Consider the following 15832-nt stretch of genomic DNA (forward strand, 5'->3'; position numbering starts at 1 on the left):
TGCTCACTACTCTCACCACAAATCACAATATCATCCGCAAACATCATAGTCCAGGGAGACTCCTGTCTGACCTCGTCCGTCAACCTGTCCATCACCACTGCAAACAGGAAAAGGCTCAGGGCCGATCCTTGATGGAGTCCAACCTTCACCTTGAACCAGTCTGTCATTCCTACTGCACACTTCACTGCTGTCACATGCTGTCATCATACATGTCCTGCACCACCCTCACATACTTCTCTGACACACCTGACTTCCTCATACAATACCACAACTCCTCTCTAGGCATTCTGTCGTACGATTTCTCTAAATCCACAAATCCACAATGCAATTCCTTCTGTCCTTCTATATACTTCTCCAACAACATTCTCAAAGCAAATAAGGCATCTTATATACTGTTGCTCACAGATGGTCACCTCTTCTCTCAGCCTGGCTTCCACTACTCTTTCCCATAACTTCATGGTGTGACTGATCAACTTTATTCCCCTGTAGTTACTGCAGGTCTGCACAGCTCCCTTATGCTTAAAGATCTGTACCAGCAAACTCCTTCTCCATTCCTCAGACATCCTCTCACCTTCCAGAATCTTGTTAAACAATCTGGTTAAAAACTCCACTGCCATCTCTCCTAAACATCTCCATGTCATCTGGTCCAACCGACTTTCCACTCTTCATACTCTTAATCGCTGCTCTCACTTCCTCCTTACTAATCCTATTCACTTCCTGATTCACTAACTCCACATCATCCAACCTTCTCTCTCTCTGATTTTCCTCATTCATCAGCTGCTCAAAATACTCCCTCCACCTTCTCAACACACTCTCCTCACTAGTCAACACATTTCCATCACCATCCTTTATTGCTCTAACTTGCAGCACATCCATATATCACTCCTGCAGTAGTTTCCCAATCATCCAGCACCTCTTCACCACCACCAAGCTCCTGTCTGACCTCTTCCCTGAACCTCACACTACACTCTTCCTCTTTCAGTTTCCACCATCTTATTCTTCTTTCAGTCCTTACTGTCCTCCTCTTCTTCTTCGCCTCCAAACCCATCCTACAGACCATCATCAGATGCTGTCTAGCTACACTGTCCCCTGCCAACACCTTACAGTCTCCAATCTCCTTCAGTTTGCATCTCCTACATAGAACATAATTCACCTGTGTGCACCTGTGTGACCTCTTATAGGTCAAGCTATGATCCTTTTTCTTAAAATACGTATTCACCACTGCCATTTCCATCCTTTTAGCAAAATCTACCACCATCTGCCCTTCCACATTCCTCTCCTTTATGCCATACCTACCCATAACCTCCTCATCACCTCTGTTCCCTTCACCTACATGTCCATTAAAGTCTGCACCAATCACCAATCGTTCATTTCTAGGTAAACCATCCACCACTTCATCTAATTCACTTCAGAATCTTTCCTTCTCCTCCATCTCACAGCCGACTTGTGGAGCATAGGCACTGATGACATTTATCATCATCCGTTCAACTTCCAGCTTCACGATCATCACCCTATCAGAAACTCTCTTCACCTCCACTACACTCTTACTGTACTCTTCCTTCAGAATCACCCCTACCCCATTCCTCTTTCCATCCACACCAATGTTCCTGCCTTACTCCCTTTCTACTTGGTCTCCTGAACACACAACATATCTACCTTTCTCCTCTCCATCATATCAGCTATCTCTCTCCCTTTACCAGTCATAGTGCCAACATTTAAAGTACCAACCTTAACCTCTACTTTCCTACACTTCTCCTTTCCCTGTCGCCGGTGTAGACGTCTTCCACCTCTCCTTCTCCTCCTTCGGCCAACAGTAGCCCAATTTCCACCGGTACCCTGTTGGCCAACGATATCTGTGGCGGTCGTTGTTAGCCCAGGCCTCGACCGATCTGTTATGAAATTCTTAATCGTGACCCGCATATTCGATTTGGCACATGTTTTCCGCTGGATGCCCTTCCTAATGCAACCCTCCCCATTTATCTGGGTTTGGGACCGGCACTAAGAGTGCACTGGCTTGTGCCTCTCTAATGGCTGAGTTGGCAAATTTCCCCACTGTGGGACGAATAATGTTATATCTTATCTTATCTTATCTTATCTTAGTCCTGATCATGTGCCTCAAGCCTATCACATCTCACAGACCAAGAAGCTCTCATCCACAAACCTGAGGCTTAACTGCCAGTCTTAGTCTCAAACAACATTGGGTGGTAAACTCTTAATCTGTCAGTCTGTTTTATTTTAGCTTTTTTTTTAATTATATTTGACTTTCTCACACTAAGACCTGGGTCTCCCCACAGAACATAGCTGTGATGGCTGCTTTTTTTTCTGCTTATGCTTTCTTCCACACTTCACAAGAAACTGGTAAAGGTGGAGGTATAGATGTGTTGTTGACTTGGAGATGGTGCTTCACAACTCTTTTTTCACAATTACATTGTAATCTACTGCCCTCCTGGTCCCCTGTGAGACTTTCTAGAAGAAATGAACACACATCTCAGTCTTTTCCTTTCTGACAGTACTTTCCTTAGAAAGTACTGTCAGAAAGGAAGAGACTGAGATGTGTGTTCATTTCGTTGGAGAGCCTCCCCACTGACAAGCTTCAGTCAGCTTACCGTCTCAGTTTTTTTGCATTTCAAACTGAAATTTAAACCTGCCCTTTCTCTCACAAAGAAGGAAATGTCTTGAACCTAGTCTTCAGCCACCCTCACCAAATATAGACTTCCACGCAATTTTACTTCACATCTCTGATTATCACGTGGTATGCAGCTTCCTCCTCCCTGTTTTACATCAACCATTTACCAATAATACTTTCAATTCACCTAAATAAATTTTTATTTGTATAGTGCATTTACCAATGAATATTATCCCAAAGTAGCTTTACATAGATAAAAAGGTTCTAAGGTTATAGCTTATAAAGAATGTATACGTTCAGTTAAGTTAAGTTTGTGCCTTATATTTATAATTTTATCCCTTTAAAACTCTTTCCCACCTGAGAACCTTCTTCTCACTTTCCTAATCCGTGTACCTCCTCCGTCCTGTATCTTCTAAACCCAGAGTGGTAGTTTCCTGAGGTTTGCTTTAGAGGCTGACGCTTACCAGTATTGGGTTCTTCCGTTTGGCCTTGCCCTCTCATCGTGCACCTTCATGTAGTGTGTGGATGCAGCTCTGGTCCCCCTGAGACTTTAAGGCATCTGCATCCTCAACTATATCAACGACCGGTTGATATTAGCTCGATCATAGCAGTTAGCTGTCTGGCATTGAGATGTCGTTTTCACTCACATGAAGGCACTGGGGTTTTGGCTGGACGCCAAGAAGAGTGTGCTTTCTCCACTACAGAGAACCACTTATCTGGGCGTCATGTGGGATTTAACCACTATGCGTGCGTAGCTTTTCCCTGCCTGCATTGTGTCTATCCTTACAGCCCTCACGAAGGTCAGAGAAGGACAATTGCTTACTGTTAAGCCATTCCAGAGACTGCCCCGGCTTCAGCGTCCAGTGTGAGTCCACTTAGCCACCTGCACATGAGACCCATGGGTTCTCACGGAAGGGCAATCCCCTCCATACTATCAAGGTCACGTGGTGATGCTTACATGCCTTAGATGTTTGGAGAGATCCTGGGTTCCTGCCTCAGGCCATGCTGGGAGTTTCTGGTCGTCCCGTAATGCTTATGACGGATGCGTCATGAGTGGCTGCTCCTCCCAAGGTTTATGAGAAGGACCCCATCTACAATGGAACATCAATTGCCTAGAGAAGCTGGATGTGCATCTAGCATTGAAGCGTTTCCTCCGAGACCTCATAGACCACTACGTGTTGATCCGTTCGGACAACACCTCGGTCACACTCTCCCCTCTGGTTCTCTCTTACTCCTCTAGTCTAGTGGCTGGACAACATGGCTCAGGCATGGCTAAGGCTACGCCTGTATGCTTCCCCCCCCCTTGCGCATTTCATGACGGGGCAATCACTGGGCAGAGACCCTTTAGTGACTCGTATTCTCTGCAGCACCCGGAGGCAACGCAACCATCTGTGCCCGGTACGAGCACTGGACACTTATGTCCACAGGACGAGTCCGTGGAGGAAGATCAGCTGCTCGTCTGCTATGGCCCTCTGAGGAGAGGCCTCCCTGCTAACAAGCAGACCTTAAGCAGATGAATCGTTAATGGTATTGCATCCTCTTGTGTGTCCTCTGATATTCCCCCTTTTTTTGGGGTCAGAGATCACTCGAACCGGAGTGTGGCAGTCTTGAAGGCTTGGTCCTCTGGAGTGTGCCTCCAAGACATCTGCAATGCTGCGGGCTGGTCCACCCTGCTGACCTTTGTCAGGTTTTGGAACCTCAGTGCCACTCCTGGCCCCTTCGTCCTTTCGACCTAGCTGTGCTCATACATACTAGTCAGGGCCTGGTCAGTCTGGCGGTATTGGATACTCGTTCCCAAAGAGTTCCTTGAAGGGAATGTCTTTAGGTTACATACATAACCGTAGTTCAATGAGGGAACGAGACACTGTGTCTCTATGCCACATTGCATCTGCTTTTTATAGCTTCCTGGTCGTGACTTCACCGTGTTGCTGCGCCTTCCATTGGACAGATTACACACGTGATTCAGAGTGTGGAAACCGCGTAAGCGTTCCCAAAGCATCTCGTTTCATCAGGGAACTATCGTTATATACGTAACCTAAAAACGTTCTTTGCTGATGGCACTGCTGGATATTTCCTGATGTTCAAGGAAAGCAAGCATGGTGTGTCTTTTCATGTGCTGTGTGATGTGTCTGCATTTCTCAACATTGCCTGTTTATTTGTGCTTTTTCAAAATAGCTTGAACAGCACTTATTGAAACCCAAGTCTGTTATGAAAACTTTGGTTGGGAGAGACGTTGCTGGTGCTGTGTAACTACCTGTGTGTCTTGTTGTAGACTTTCTTCTACAACCTCACCTTAGTAGGAGAGTTTGGCTCCTCACTCAGTTTTAAGCCTTCTACACAACTGTTTCTGTTTTAGTTGATGACTATTTCAACCTACATATAAAATTAATGCTTATCAGTACCTGCTGGGTATAATTGGTTAATTATACACTCTTATCCTACAAAATCATTTTTCTTCTGCTAGATTACTTTGCTTTTTATAAAAAAAATTTTTTACAGCATTTCTTTACACAAACACGCACACAGACTCAGACAGACAATACTCGATTGAGAATAATAAATTGGCAATAGTCAAAAAGACAATGTTCTTAGCTATAAATCTGATTCAACCTTTACATTCCCTCATCGAATAATAGCCATGGTAAGACAAGTAAAAATGAATTAGCTCAAATGTAGGTTTTTACTTAATTACTTAAATTGTTAGAATATATTTATTGCAGAATACTTATCCATCAGAAGGTTTTCGTTTTGGTTGCCAGCACTATTATTTGATATGACGCTAAGTAACTATAACAAGCCCACATGACTGGACCTGCATGTCTTAACACTTAAAACCGGAAATAATAAAAACATGCTAGTTATGAAAAAAGTGCTTCATTGCTTCAATGTAACTGTGGTTTTTTTTATTTTTATTTTTTTTTATAAATTATTATTATTATTATTATTATTATTATTATTATTATTTTCATATTGAGTATTATTATTCTATTATTATTGGTTATACTTTTATTACAATATTAGTTACAAATTAATTTAGTTGTTCTTCCTAATAAGATTGTAGGCAATTTCATGAATTTTTTCATGATAGAATTACTTCTTAGTTTATAAATTGTATAAACATTTGTGGTTTCTTTTTAGACAGGTGACTGCTGTGGTGAGCTGACTGCTCGTATGAATGTGTCTGATCTCCAGTCTGTCCTCGCTCTCAGTTACAGTACAAACAATTCTGTCTTGTCAGAGAACAAAGAGATTAATTATAATCTGCATGGTAAAGTATCTACTCTGTTAACTACGTACCATAGCATAGTTGTCAATAGTAATGCAATAATGTTATATATTACAAAAAGTATTGTACCAGAAGTACAGCTAGTCCAACAGAGATTTGGTTTGTTTTCTGCAGGAGCAAGACCAAGGATGAGCAGACGTTTCAGCATGGAGAATTTGGAGTTGATGACACTTGCACCGGAAAAGCTTAAAGTGATTATTGCCTTATACACAGCAAGCATCAGATTATATGAAAACACCCCTGGCTAACACACTTTATTAACACATCAAAATAACTTTTAGACATGTTCCGATTCATGTGTTAGACATGTAGATTTGTCATTTGATTTGGGTCTTGTCTTGTGCAGTGTCAGAAGTGGGGCACTGAGGTTCTATGTATGCAGCCAAAGGCTAAGTTCTCCTCTAAATTCTTCTTCATGAATCGTCTACGAGGGAAGAAGAACAGCTCCAGCTCCAGTAAAGTTTTACAGGTCACCAGCAACACTCTAAAGACCTCTCAGAAGCAGCCAACTCAGAAAGTGAGTCTCTGTTGACCACTGTCTATGACTGAGCATTCAAGATTATTCAAACTCTGTGGGTACAGAGATTTTACACAGATTTTTATTCAGTGGTCATTCTACAGCTGGCAAGTCAGAAGTATTGCAGGTCCTTTACTTGACTTAACTGTCAGCTGTCAATTTTACCAATGATACTTTGAATTCAGAATATTAAAATGTTTTATTTGACTCCATGTAGTGTGTAAATGCGGATATGTTGGGCAATGAAAGCTTTCTTGACCTGCTAAGTCGTATCCAAGACAACAGAATGGATGACCAACGTTACTCTACTCAGAAGGTGCTAGGCCACCAGTCCAATACTATTTCTGACCCTTCCTCCTCATGTTCATCTCAACCCACAAATATGAAGAAGTGTAAGTGCAATTTCTATTATAGTTGATTGTTGAATATTTTGACCATGTTAAAACTATTGTAGTTTGAAGGACCGTGGGTGGTTGGGAGAGTTGTTCTTTTTAAAATGGTAAATGTATAAATACAATGCAATAAAATACATTTTTGGGGGGATTTAAGCTACAACATAATGCAAACATATTTTTGTGGAAACCTGCCCATATCACTAATATGTGCTTTTAAATTTCACATTCTTAATCAAGTCTGCCCTCTTCTTTTATCTCCTCACTTCTGTCAAGGGTTTTCATTAGATTTTGAAGCATGACTACCCGTATATGGATTTTTCCATTCAGCCTAAAGAGCATTAGAAATGTTAGTCATATATCCTAATAGATGTCCTTTTTTTATAGGTGCGTTGTCATGCTGGAACATCGTTGGATCTACAATATCCTATAAAGACATTCTATTCAATTATGTGCTTCCTATTTTGTAGCAACAGTTTGGGTAAAGCCTACATATGAGTGTGTTGGTCAGTGGTCCACAGAACTTTTAGTGTATACTTTGTATACTGGCCATCTAGTGTATACTTTATACACTATTTTTACAGTGGCTGTATTTCAGGAGCCAGCATAGGCATTGCAGGTTGTGAATTTCCAGAATTCCAGTAAATAAATCATTCTCGTGCTTGTTTTATTTTCCATAGCCTTTTCGGAATCTGCAGTCTCACAACGCCAGGACGCAGTTTTAGGAATCGTGGCTACTGTTCAAAGTAGGCGGCTAGAGGATCAGAGAGCTGTGGGAAGTGAGCCTGTGTTGTGTAAATTCCAAACAAACCCGAAAAGCAGCAGGCAGACTGTCCTCAGCCAGTTCATGACCAACCAGGATCCATCTGAACCTGATGATCGCTTCTTTGACATGCTGCTCAAGAGCCAGGTGAGATATAGCATATTGTTATTGCCTTTATGCAATTATGCAATTACATACATAATTACTAGTGTATAAAGACGCCACCCAAAAAATGCTATTTTATGTATACAGTACTGTAACTGTATTAACATTTTACTTAATTTTATAAATAATAATTATATTTTTATTAATAAATTTCATTATGTCAACATAAAACTCCATGAAAACAATTCCCTATAAGTTTTTGGTCTATCATGCTATACGCGAGAGACTGGGAAAAGCAGCGAAACAAATTATCTATGTGGCAAACGATAAACTGGGGTGCGAGATTCGAATCACGGTAAAGAATTACTGTATATTCCTTATTTGCAATAGTTGCATTGCCTGCTCAATTGGGTTAATGGCTAAATGTCTGCTCAATTATTAAGGGTTAATGATGTGACTAGTCAGAAAACATTCTATTTTTTTCATTCTGACAAAATAATTGTTGTGTTTTGGCTCATTGGCTATCTGCATTATGAAATTCCTCCCAATAAATTTGAATACATTACTCTGTAAATTGGCAGGCAGTAAGTTTTTGTAGACTTCTAATATTATTTTACTTTTACCACAATGATTTTATGGTGTTATATCAGTGAGCTTCCAACCCAGCCATTAGGTTTTCCGTTACTTTCATGAGCTTCCATGTCCAACAGCTCCAAGCTAATAAACTACTTTTTTTGTGGATTATCTTAGTTTTTTTCTGCAAATTCTAATTTGGTCTTTCATTTCTTACTACTAATGAGTGGTTTGCATCTTGTGATATGACTTCTCTATTTCTGTTCTTACATTTTTCTAACCTTACCTCCACCAAGTGGAGGTTGATGTTTTGGGTTTTTCCTTGACATATGTCAGTAGCATGTTCCAATATTTTTGATCATTTGATAAATGGGTGGGTTCACACGAATTATGTATTTTTTTAAACTGTTTCTAAACTTTTCTAAACCCATGTACATGTGGGGGGAGTCTTCTTTCAGTGTATGGCAATAGATTTCTTAAATGGATAGCGCAGCAACTGTTCCAACATTATTAAGGGTACAATGTCATTGCTTGGTAGTTCATTTGCATGCTGTTGGACAAGTATTGCAGTTTTGTTACAGTTTTGTTAAACTTTAAATAGTTAAACTATGGTTCAATCTTAGTAAAAAATAATTTATATTATAACATATACAGTGAGGAAAATACTGTAAGAGACATAATCTAAAAAAAAAAAAATCCAGACATCACAATATATGATTTTTTAACTATTTATTTGTATGATACAGCTGCAAATAAGTATTTGAACACCTGAGAAAGTCAATGTTAATATTTGGTACAGTAGCCTTTGTTTGCAATTACAGAGGTCAAACGTTTCCTGTAGTTTTTCACCAGGTTTGCACACACACTGCAGGAGGGATTTTGGCCCACTCCTCCACACAGATCTTCTCTAGATCAGTCAGGTTTCTGGTCTGTCGCTGAGAAACACGGAGTTTGAGCTCCCTCCAAAGATTCTCTATTGGGTTTAGGTCTGGAGACTGGCTAGGCAACGCCAGAACCTTGATATGCTTCTTACAGAGCCACTCCTTGGTTATCCTGGCTGTGTGCTTCGGGTCATTGTCATGTTGGAAGACCCAGCCTCGACCCATCTTCAATGCTCTAACTGAGAGAAGGAGGTTGTTCCCCAAAATCTCACAATACATGGCCCTGGTCCTCCTCTCCTTAATACAGTGCAGTCGCCCTGTCCCATGTGCAGAAAAACATCCCCAAAGCATGATGCTACCACCCCCATGCTTCACAGTAGGGATGGTGTTCTTGGGATGGTACTCATCATTCTTCTTTCTCCGAACACGTTTAGTGGAATTATGACCCAAAAGTTATATTTTGGTCTCATCTGACCACATGACTTTCTCCCATGACTCCTCTGGATCATCCAAGTGGTCATTGGCAAACTTAAGACGTGCCTGGACATGTGCTGGTTTAAGCAGGGGAACCTTCCGTGCCATGCATGATTTCAAACCATGACGTCTTAGTGTATTACCAACAGTAACCTTGGAAACGGTGGTCCCAGCTCTTTTCAGGTCATTGACCAGCTCCTCCCGTGTAGTTCTGGGCTGATTTCTCACCTTCCTCAGGATCATTGAGACCCCACGAGGTGAGATCTTGCATGGAGCCCCAGTCCGAGGGAGATTGACAGTCATGTTTAGCTTCTTTCATTTTCTAATGATTGCTCCAACAGTGGACCTTTTTTCACCAAGCTGCTTGGCAATTTCCCCGTAGCCCTTTCCAGCCTTGTGGAGGTGTACAATTTTGTCTCTAGTGTCTTTGGACAGCTCTTTGGTCTTGGCCATGTTAGTAGTTGGATTCTTACTGATTGTACGGGGTGGACAGGTGTCTTTATGCAGCTAACGACCTCAAACAGGTGCATTTAATTTAGGATAATAAATGTAGTGGAGGTGGACATTTTAAAGGCAGACTAACAGGTCTTTGAGGGTCAGAATTCTAGCTGATAGACAGGTGTTCAAATACTTATTTGCAGCTGTATCATACAAATAAATAGTTTAAAAATCATATATTGTGGTTTCTGGATTTTTTTTTTTTAGATTATGTCTTTCACAGTGGACATGCACCTACGATGACAATTTCAGACCCCTCCATGATTTCTAAGTGGGAGAACTTGCAAAATAGCAGGGTGTTCAAATACTTATTTTCCTCACTGTATATGGATGTTTGGAGAAAGTTCTCTCTCAGATGAGGATGGGTTCCCTTTTGAGTCTGGTTTCTTTTCCTTGCCACAGTTACCACCGGCTTGCTCATTAGGGATAAACTTATAAGGAACAAACCTAGAAACACTAACCTTATACATAAAAAATTCATAACCTATTTATTTCTGTAAAATGTAAAAGATGATGTTTACAAATGGCCTGAGAGCTCAATGATTCTAAAATGTCCCTTTTGAGTCCACTTGTATTAAGAACAGCAAAAGCACAGAGGCCATTTGATGTCGGTTCCCTTTCTTGTCCACATTAACAGCATTAAGTATTGTTTTTATAAAAGAAAAACTATGTGAAAACTCCTAAAACTTAACTTAGATACACTTAATTTGTTTAGTGACAGTCACTGTATAGTACTATATGGAATCTGCTTTTATGCTGTCAAGGCAGACAGTGTAGATATCATGTATATCAGTGTAGATTATCAAATATATTTTAAAAAGGAAATTGCGCATAAGTAATTTTTAAATCGTGTTCATTCTGTTACTAGGAAGGCTACTGGAATACTCTGCTTTTCTTATTCTTCCATATTCTTCCTTTCTCTCCCACTCTGTACTTCATTGCATTCTCTTTCTCTTTCTCAGGGTTCTCGTTTAAATGATCAGAGGTGTGCCCCACCTCCTGCCCTGATCCATCAACCTACTGTCCCTGATGAGGACTTCTTAAGTCTCATCATCCGTTCTCAGGCCAAGAGGATTAAAGAACAAAGGGCCGCTTTGCCCTCCATTGACTGAACACTATGCACATTCACAAACACACACTTTCCGCCATTGTACTAAGCACACATACACACCAGTTTTTTTTTTTTTTTTACACTTGTCGCTAACATAGAGTTTGTTTTATGTTTGTTTGCCAATTCCCATGATTTAACCAAGTATGATTAAGGCTAATATTTGCTTTTGTTTGAAACTTGTGACAATTGGATTATATTGCTCTAATTGACAATGGTATGATACCGCTCCCATTCAGGGCTCCCCATATTCCATGCCAAAGATAGTTGTAGTATTATTTGTATTTTTAGAACACCAACTAAGCTCTGACACATTTTAATTTTGTTTTTACTTTCCTGCCTGATGTCCACTAGAAGTTTTAAACAACATGATATGCAAGTTATGCTAGTGTTAAAGCATTGCTAACCCTAACCATGATGCACATGTTTATTTCTATGCTGATTATGTTGATCCTCCACTGATCACTCCACTTATCCCCATGAGGACTGTTTTTTGGAATTTGGGATTTTTTTTTTAAATACCACTTGCGACGGACTTCCACAGCACATGAAGCTGTTGCAGTGACACAGGTAGACTTTAGTATTTAAAGTTAGCTCAACAGAAATGCTTATATTTGACAAGAATGTTCTTAGTTTTTACTATGTTTGTTTTTTTATTGAACATAAAAGCACAGTTTACAGTTTTTACAGTTCTTTTTTAAACATAAGTAGTACATGAATAAGAGAGTTATGTTAATAGATGCATTTATATAATAGCAATTATGGCATTGATTAGTTGTCTCAAAAATGGTTGGAATTAGGTCTTTGTACATATTAACGTGTACATCTGGCATTTCAGTTGCGTAAAAAAATGCTTACTGCTCACATATTGAATATTATCTAGCTGTGTACCGTAATTTCCGCACCCTTATATAAGCCGCACCCACTGAATTTTACAAATATTTTAATTTTTTACATAAATAAGCTGCATATGTCTATTGATGTGTTTGCATAACCTAATGAATATTTGAAAGAGCGTTATCGTTTTTCAAAAGATTCGTTAGTTTATTTAACACGTCTTTTAAAACCGGATATCGCAAATGTGACAAACCGCGGTTTTGCTAACCACTTAGCACTTAGGTTTTTTGCGTCTGGCCATTTTTTGTACAGTGTGGGCGATTCAGAGCATGTGGGAAAGGCAACTGTGTGTAGAGCCGTTCGTACAGTATGTCTGGTACATAAACAGTTCTTACCCACATTTGTACAGTTCCCTGGCCATAAACCTATGCTTGTTATTAAAGATGAATTCCACAGAGTGGCAGGTTTGTCCTTTGTAGTAAAATCTATGATGCATATTTAATATTTAGTCATATTATTTATATCTATACATGTATTCATTATGCGCACACACACTTCATACTTCCATAACTTTGTTTCAGGGTTTCCAAATGTAATTGGGTGCATTGATGGCACTCATTCCTATTAAAGCTCCACCAATAAATGAGGGAGACTATGTTAATAGGAAATCTATTCATAGTATCAATGTGCAGGTAACAACTTAATTTTTTCCCTTCTTAAAATCATTAAAGTCATTACTTTTTCCACTAACTAGGTAATATGTGAGGCAACCCAAATCATTACCAATGTCGAGGCAAAATGGCCAGGATGTGTGCATGATGCCAGAATTTTCCATGAGTCATCATTATATAATATCATTATATATAGACATTTCAGCAGGGTATGTTTTGCTTTATACAATTGTTTTTTTTTCCTTTTTACTATATTTGTGTTGTACACTTCAATCATTACAGAACAGTACAATGGTTACTTGCTGGGGGACAGAGGATACCCTTGTCTGCCCTATTTAATAACACCCCACCCTGAACCTGAGCCTGGACCACAGACACGGTTTAACCTGGCTCACAGCCGAACACGGGCCAAGGTGGAGATGACTATAGGGATCCTCAAATCTCGGTTTCAGTGTCTGCGTGGGCTCCGGGTTAGTCCAGAGAGGGCATGCGACATTATAGTAGCTTGTATTGTGCTTCACAATATTGCCACTATAAGAGGAGAGAGCCACCCTCCTTGTATTGAGGAAGATGGCCCAGAGGAACACCTACAGATTTTAGAGGCCAACAGAGACAGAAGACTTGAGACAGGATCTGTCAAAATTACTTTTATTAATTTTTTTGCACTGGTCTGCCAGGCAATTTATTTCTTTATTTCCTGAAAAACAATAAAAGTTAAATGTTTTTTTATATTGCTTTACACATACATACACACACACTCTCACTCACACATCACTTTTAACATGCAACAGATTAATATTCAGTTCTCGCCTTAAGGCGATGCTCCAGTAATTCAATTTCAAGTGCTGCTTTTTTAATGAGGAGCCTTTTCTCTTCCATTTGAAGCTGTATAAGGTCCATCTCCATGTCACTTTTTCTTATTTGTTTTTGAAGATGGACCTTATACAGCTCCTTTGCTGGCAACTAGGAAGGTGGAAAAAATTTAATGAATGAGATTGTTTGGTCAGACAATGAAATTCAAATATGGACACCTGGACACAAATTCTTCCCCTGCTTAGATTGTGTGCTGAGGTTGAAGGACCCTCATCTGTGGGCAAATCCCTAGGTATGTACTGTGAAAGGACAATGACAGTTTGTTACTCTAATGCAAAAAGGTGCCATACATTATAGTGGTATGCATCATACCTCAGTGGATCTACCAGCATTGTCCACTTCTGTCACAGCAGATGTGGTCTCTTCATTGTTATCATCATCTTCATCCTACAGGAGAAATATTTAAGTATACATTATCTGGCAAAAAAAAAAAATAATACCTAAAAGCAACTAAAGGTACCTGACAACAAATCACAACTGTGAAAGACTGTTCTTTCTGGAGGGTCCAATAATACAATACGTCCATCAGTATCTATAAGAACACACAACCCATTAAATTCTCAATATTATCAAAGAAAATAATACATGAAAAGAGTAACATGTCAGACTAAGATCACAGTAGCCTATACATCATATGCAGTTAAATAAAATAAGCCTACATAAAAATTAATCTTGTTCAAAAAGCCTTTAAGTGACAGCGATAGTAACTTATTAGGACAAAAAATGAAAACAAATCAGAGGTAAACTTACATTTCACCATTTTTTCCACCATCACTTGTGGTGCATGGTGTGTGCGATGAACTGCCCCCTGGAATGCCAGCAACCACTGGTCGCCCTTTATTAAGGGACAGAGCCAGCTTCTCAGATGGGGTGAGGGGAGGTGGTGGTAGGCCCCCGCCAGTTAGACGGGCTTCAGTCTTCTTTCTATTAGCTACATGACAGAATGAATATACTAAATCCTGTTATAATAATAGTTCAGTAATTGTGTAATCAAATATTACCTGTTTGCAGAATGTTTTTGTGTTTCATTTTGAATTGGCTTAAAGTTATTTTGGCTCCAGAAGGATTACACCGAAATATACATTATTTTTTTAAACTAAAGAAATAAATGGCAGGAAAAGTAAATGCTTTCATAGTGATATAACAATCAAAAGGATGTATAAGTCATACTTTATTATTTTGCATTATAATAAAACGGGAGCCAATACCAAATTTGTAATTTAATACACCTCACGCATTTACTCTGTCCGTTATTTTTTGCCAAGCCAACTCTCTTGCTTTAGCCGATGCAGCTGTATTGCTTCTTTTTAATATTATTGGCTTAAACTCCTCATAAGCGTGCATTAAAACCTCCAACGCTGCCTCTGTGAAATACGCCGCTCTCTTTTTTTCGCTTTGAGTTTCCATGGTGACTCGTGAAATCGGGGATCCATTGAAAATGTCTTTATACATGCACCGTGCACATGCATTAACTCTGGGTAACCAGTTGGAGGTTGATTAAACTAACTCTTCTCAGGTGTTTTGGAACCGACATACTCATTGTATGCCTGCTTGGGGTAAATCAACCCAGAGGTTATGATTTATCAAATGGTAAGTTAACCAAGCTTTCTGGAATATCCCCCAGACGTCTCACACCATCATGCAGCTCTTCATAAACTCTCCCTCGGTAAATAACCGGCTGTTGATGTGCCTCTGGTTTCTCCTCTTCACTTTGTGATTTTGCTCTGGTGAAAAACATCTGCTGAAATGTCAGATTCTTCTTTAACTCTTTTACTTTCTGTATCTTCTGCTCTGCATTCAGGTTTTTCAGCTCCTCCTAATGTTTTGTCTCATAGTGGCGTCTTAGATTCAATTACTTAATTACAGCCACATTTGCTCCACTAATAAGAACTTATTAGTTCAAACTTACACTCAAAGAACATATTTATGGGGGGCGCTATCGAGCTTGTCATGGAGTAGGACGTGGTGTTAGGGGGCTCCGGTGGATTAATGTTGTAATTGTTATTATTTCGAGCTTTTCGCTTTTATTTTTGCTCTCAATCACTTGGTTTACCCTTCTTGTTTGTGTATTTGAATCTAGAGGTAATTATGATGTCTGGTAAAACTTCTAAGACCCGTAGCACAACTCAGTCGCAACTGCGGCCTGGTGCAACAGTTGCGGCCTCGCCTTCTCGTGATTCACCCCTGTGTGAAGGGCCCATTGTTTCACAGGCAGCTTCTAAGGCTGA

General features: G+C 39.8%; 1 protein-coding gene and 2 long non-coding RNA genes across 8 annotated transcripts in view; 2 read left to right on the top strand and 1 right to left on the bottom strand.

Annotated features, from left to right (window-relative positions):
• LOC310717535 (G-protein-signaling modulator 2-like) overlaps window positions 1–11906 on the top strand; it is a 32003-nt gene extending 20097 nt beyond the window's left edge. For 3 of the 6 annotated variants that reach the window (XM_083525733.1, XM_083525738.1, XM_083525735.1), the window contains 6 exons: window positions 5765–5894; window positions 6027–6103; window positions 6259–6429; window positions 6647–6821; window positions 7502–7731; window positions 11078–11906. In XM_083525733.1, the coding sequence (XP_083381859.1) occupies window positions 5765–5894; window positions 6027–6103; window positions 6259–6429; window positions 6647–6821; window positions 7502–7731; window positions 11078–11227 (933 nt within the window). In that variant the 3' untranslated portion in view covers window positions 11228–11906. The remainder of the gene's footprint in view (window positions 1–5764; window positions 5895–6026; window positions 6104–6258; window positions 6430–6646; window positions 6822–7501; window positions 7732–11077) is intronic. The other 3 variants (XM_083525736.1, XM_083525737.1, XM_083525734.1) reach the window with 3 other exon arrangements.
• Window positions 11907–12676: 770 nt separating this feature from the next.
• Window positions 12677–13451, top strand: LOC310717846. Its single transcript, XR_014530975.1, has 2 exons — window positions 12677–12752; window positions 13014–13451. It is a non-coding gene; the product is annotated as an uncharacterized lncRNA (long non-coding RNA).
• Window positions 13452–13541: 90 nt separating this feature from the next.
• LOC310717796 lies at window positions 13542–14568 on the bottom strand. Its single transcript, XR_014530920.1, has 4 exons — window positions 14355–14568; window positions 14083–14136; window positions 13917–13984; window positions 13542–13843 (listed from the first exon to the last, which is right to left on the bottom strand). It is a non-coding gene; the product is annotated as an uncharacterized lncRNA (long non-coding RNA).
• Window positions 14569–15832: the final 1264 nt, after the last annotated feature.

The sequence above is a fragment of the Silurus aristotelis genome (assembly GCF_946808225.1).
Source record: "Silurus aristotelis genome assembly, chromosome: 22".
Lineage (NCBI taxonomy): Eukaryota > Metazoa > Chordata > Actinopteri > Siluriformes > Siluridae > Silurus > Silurus aristotelis.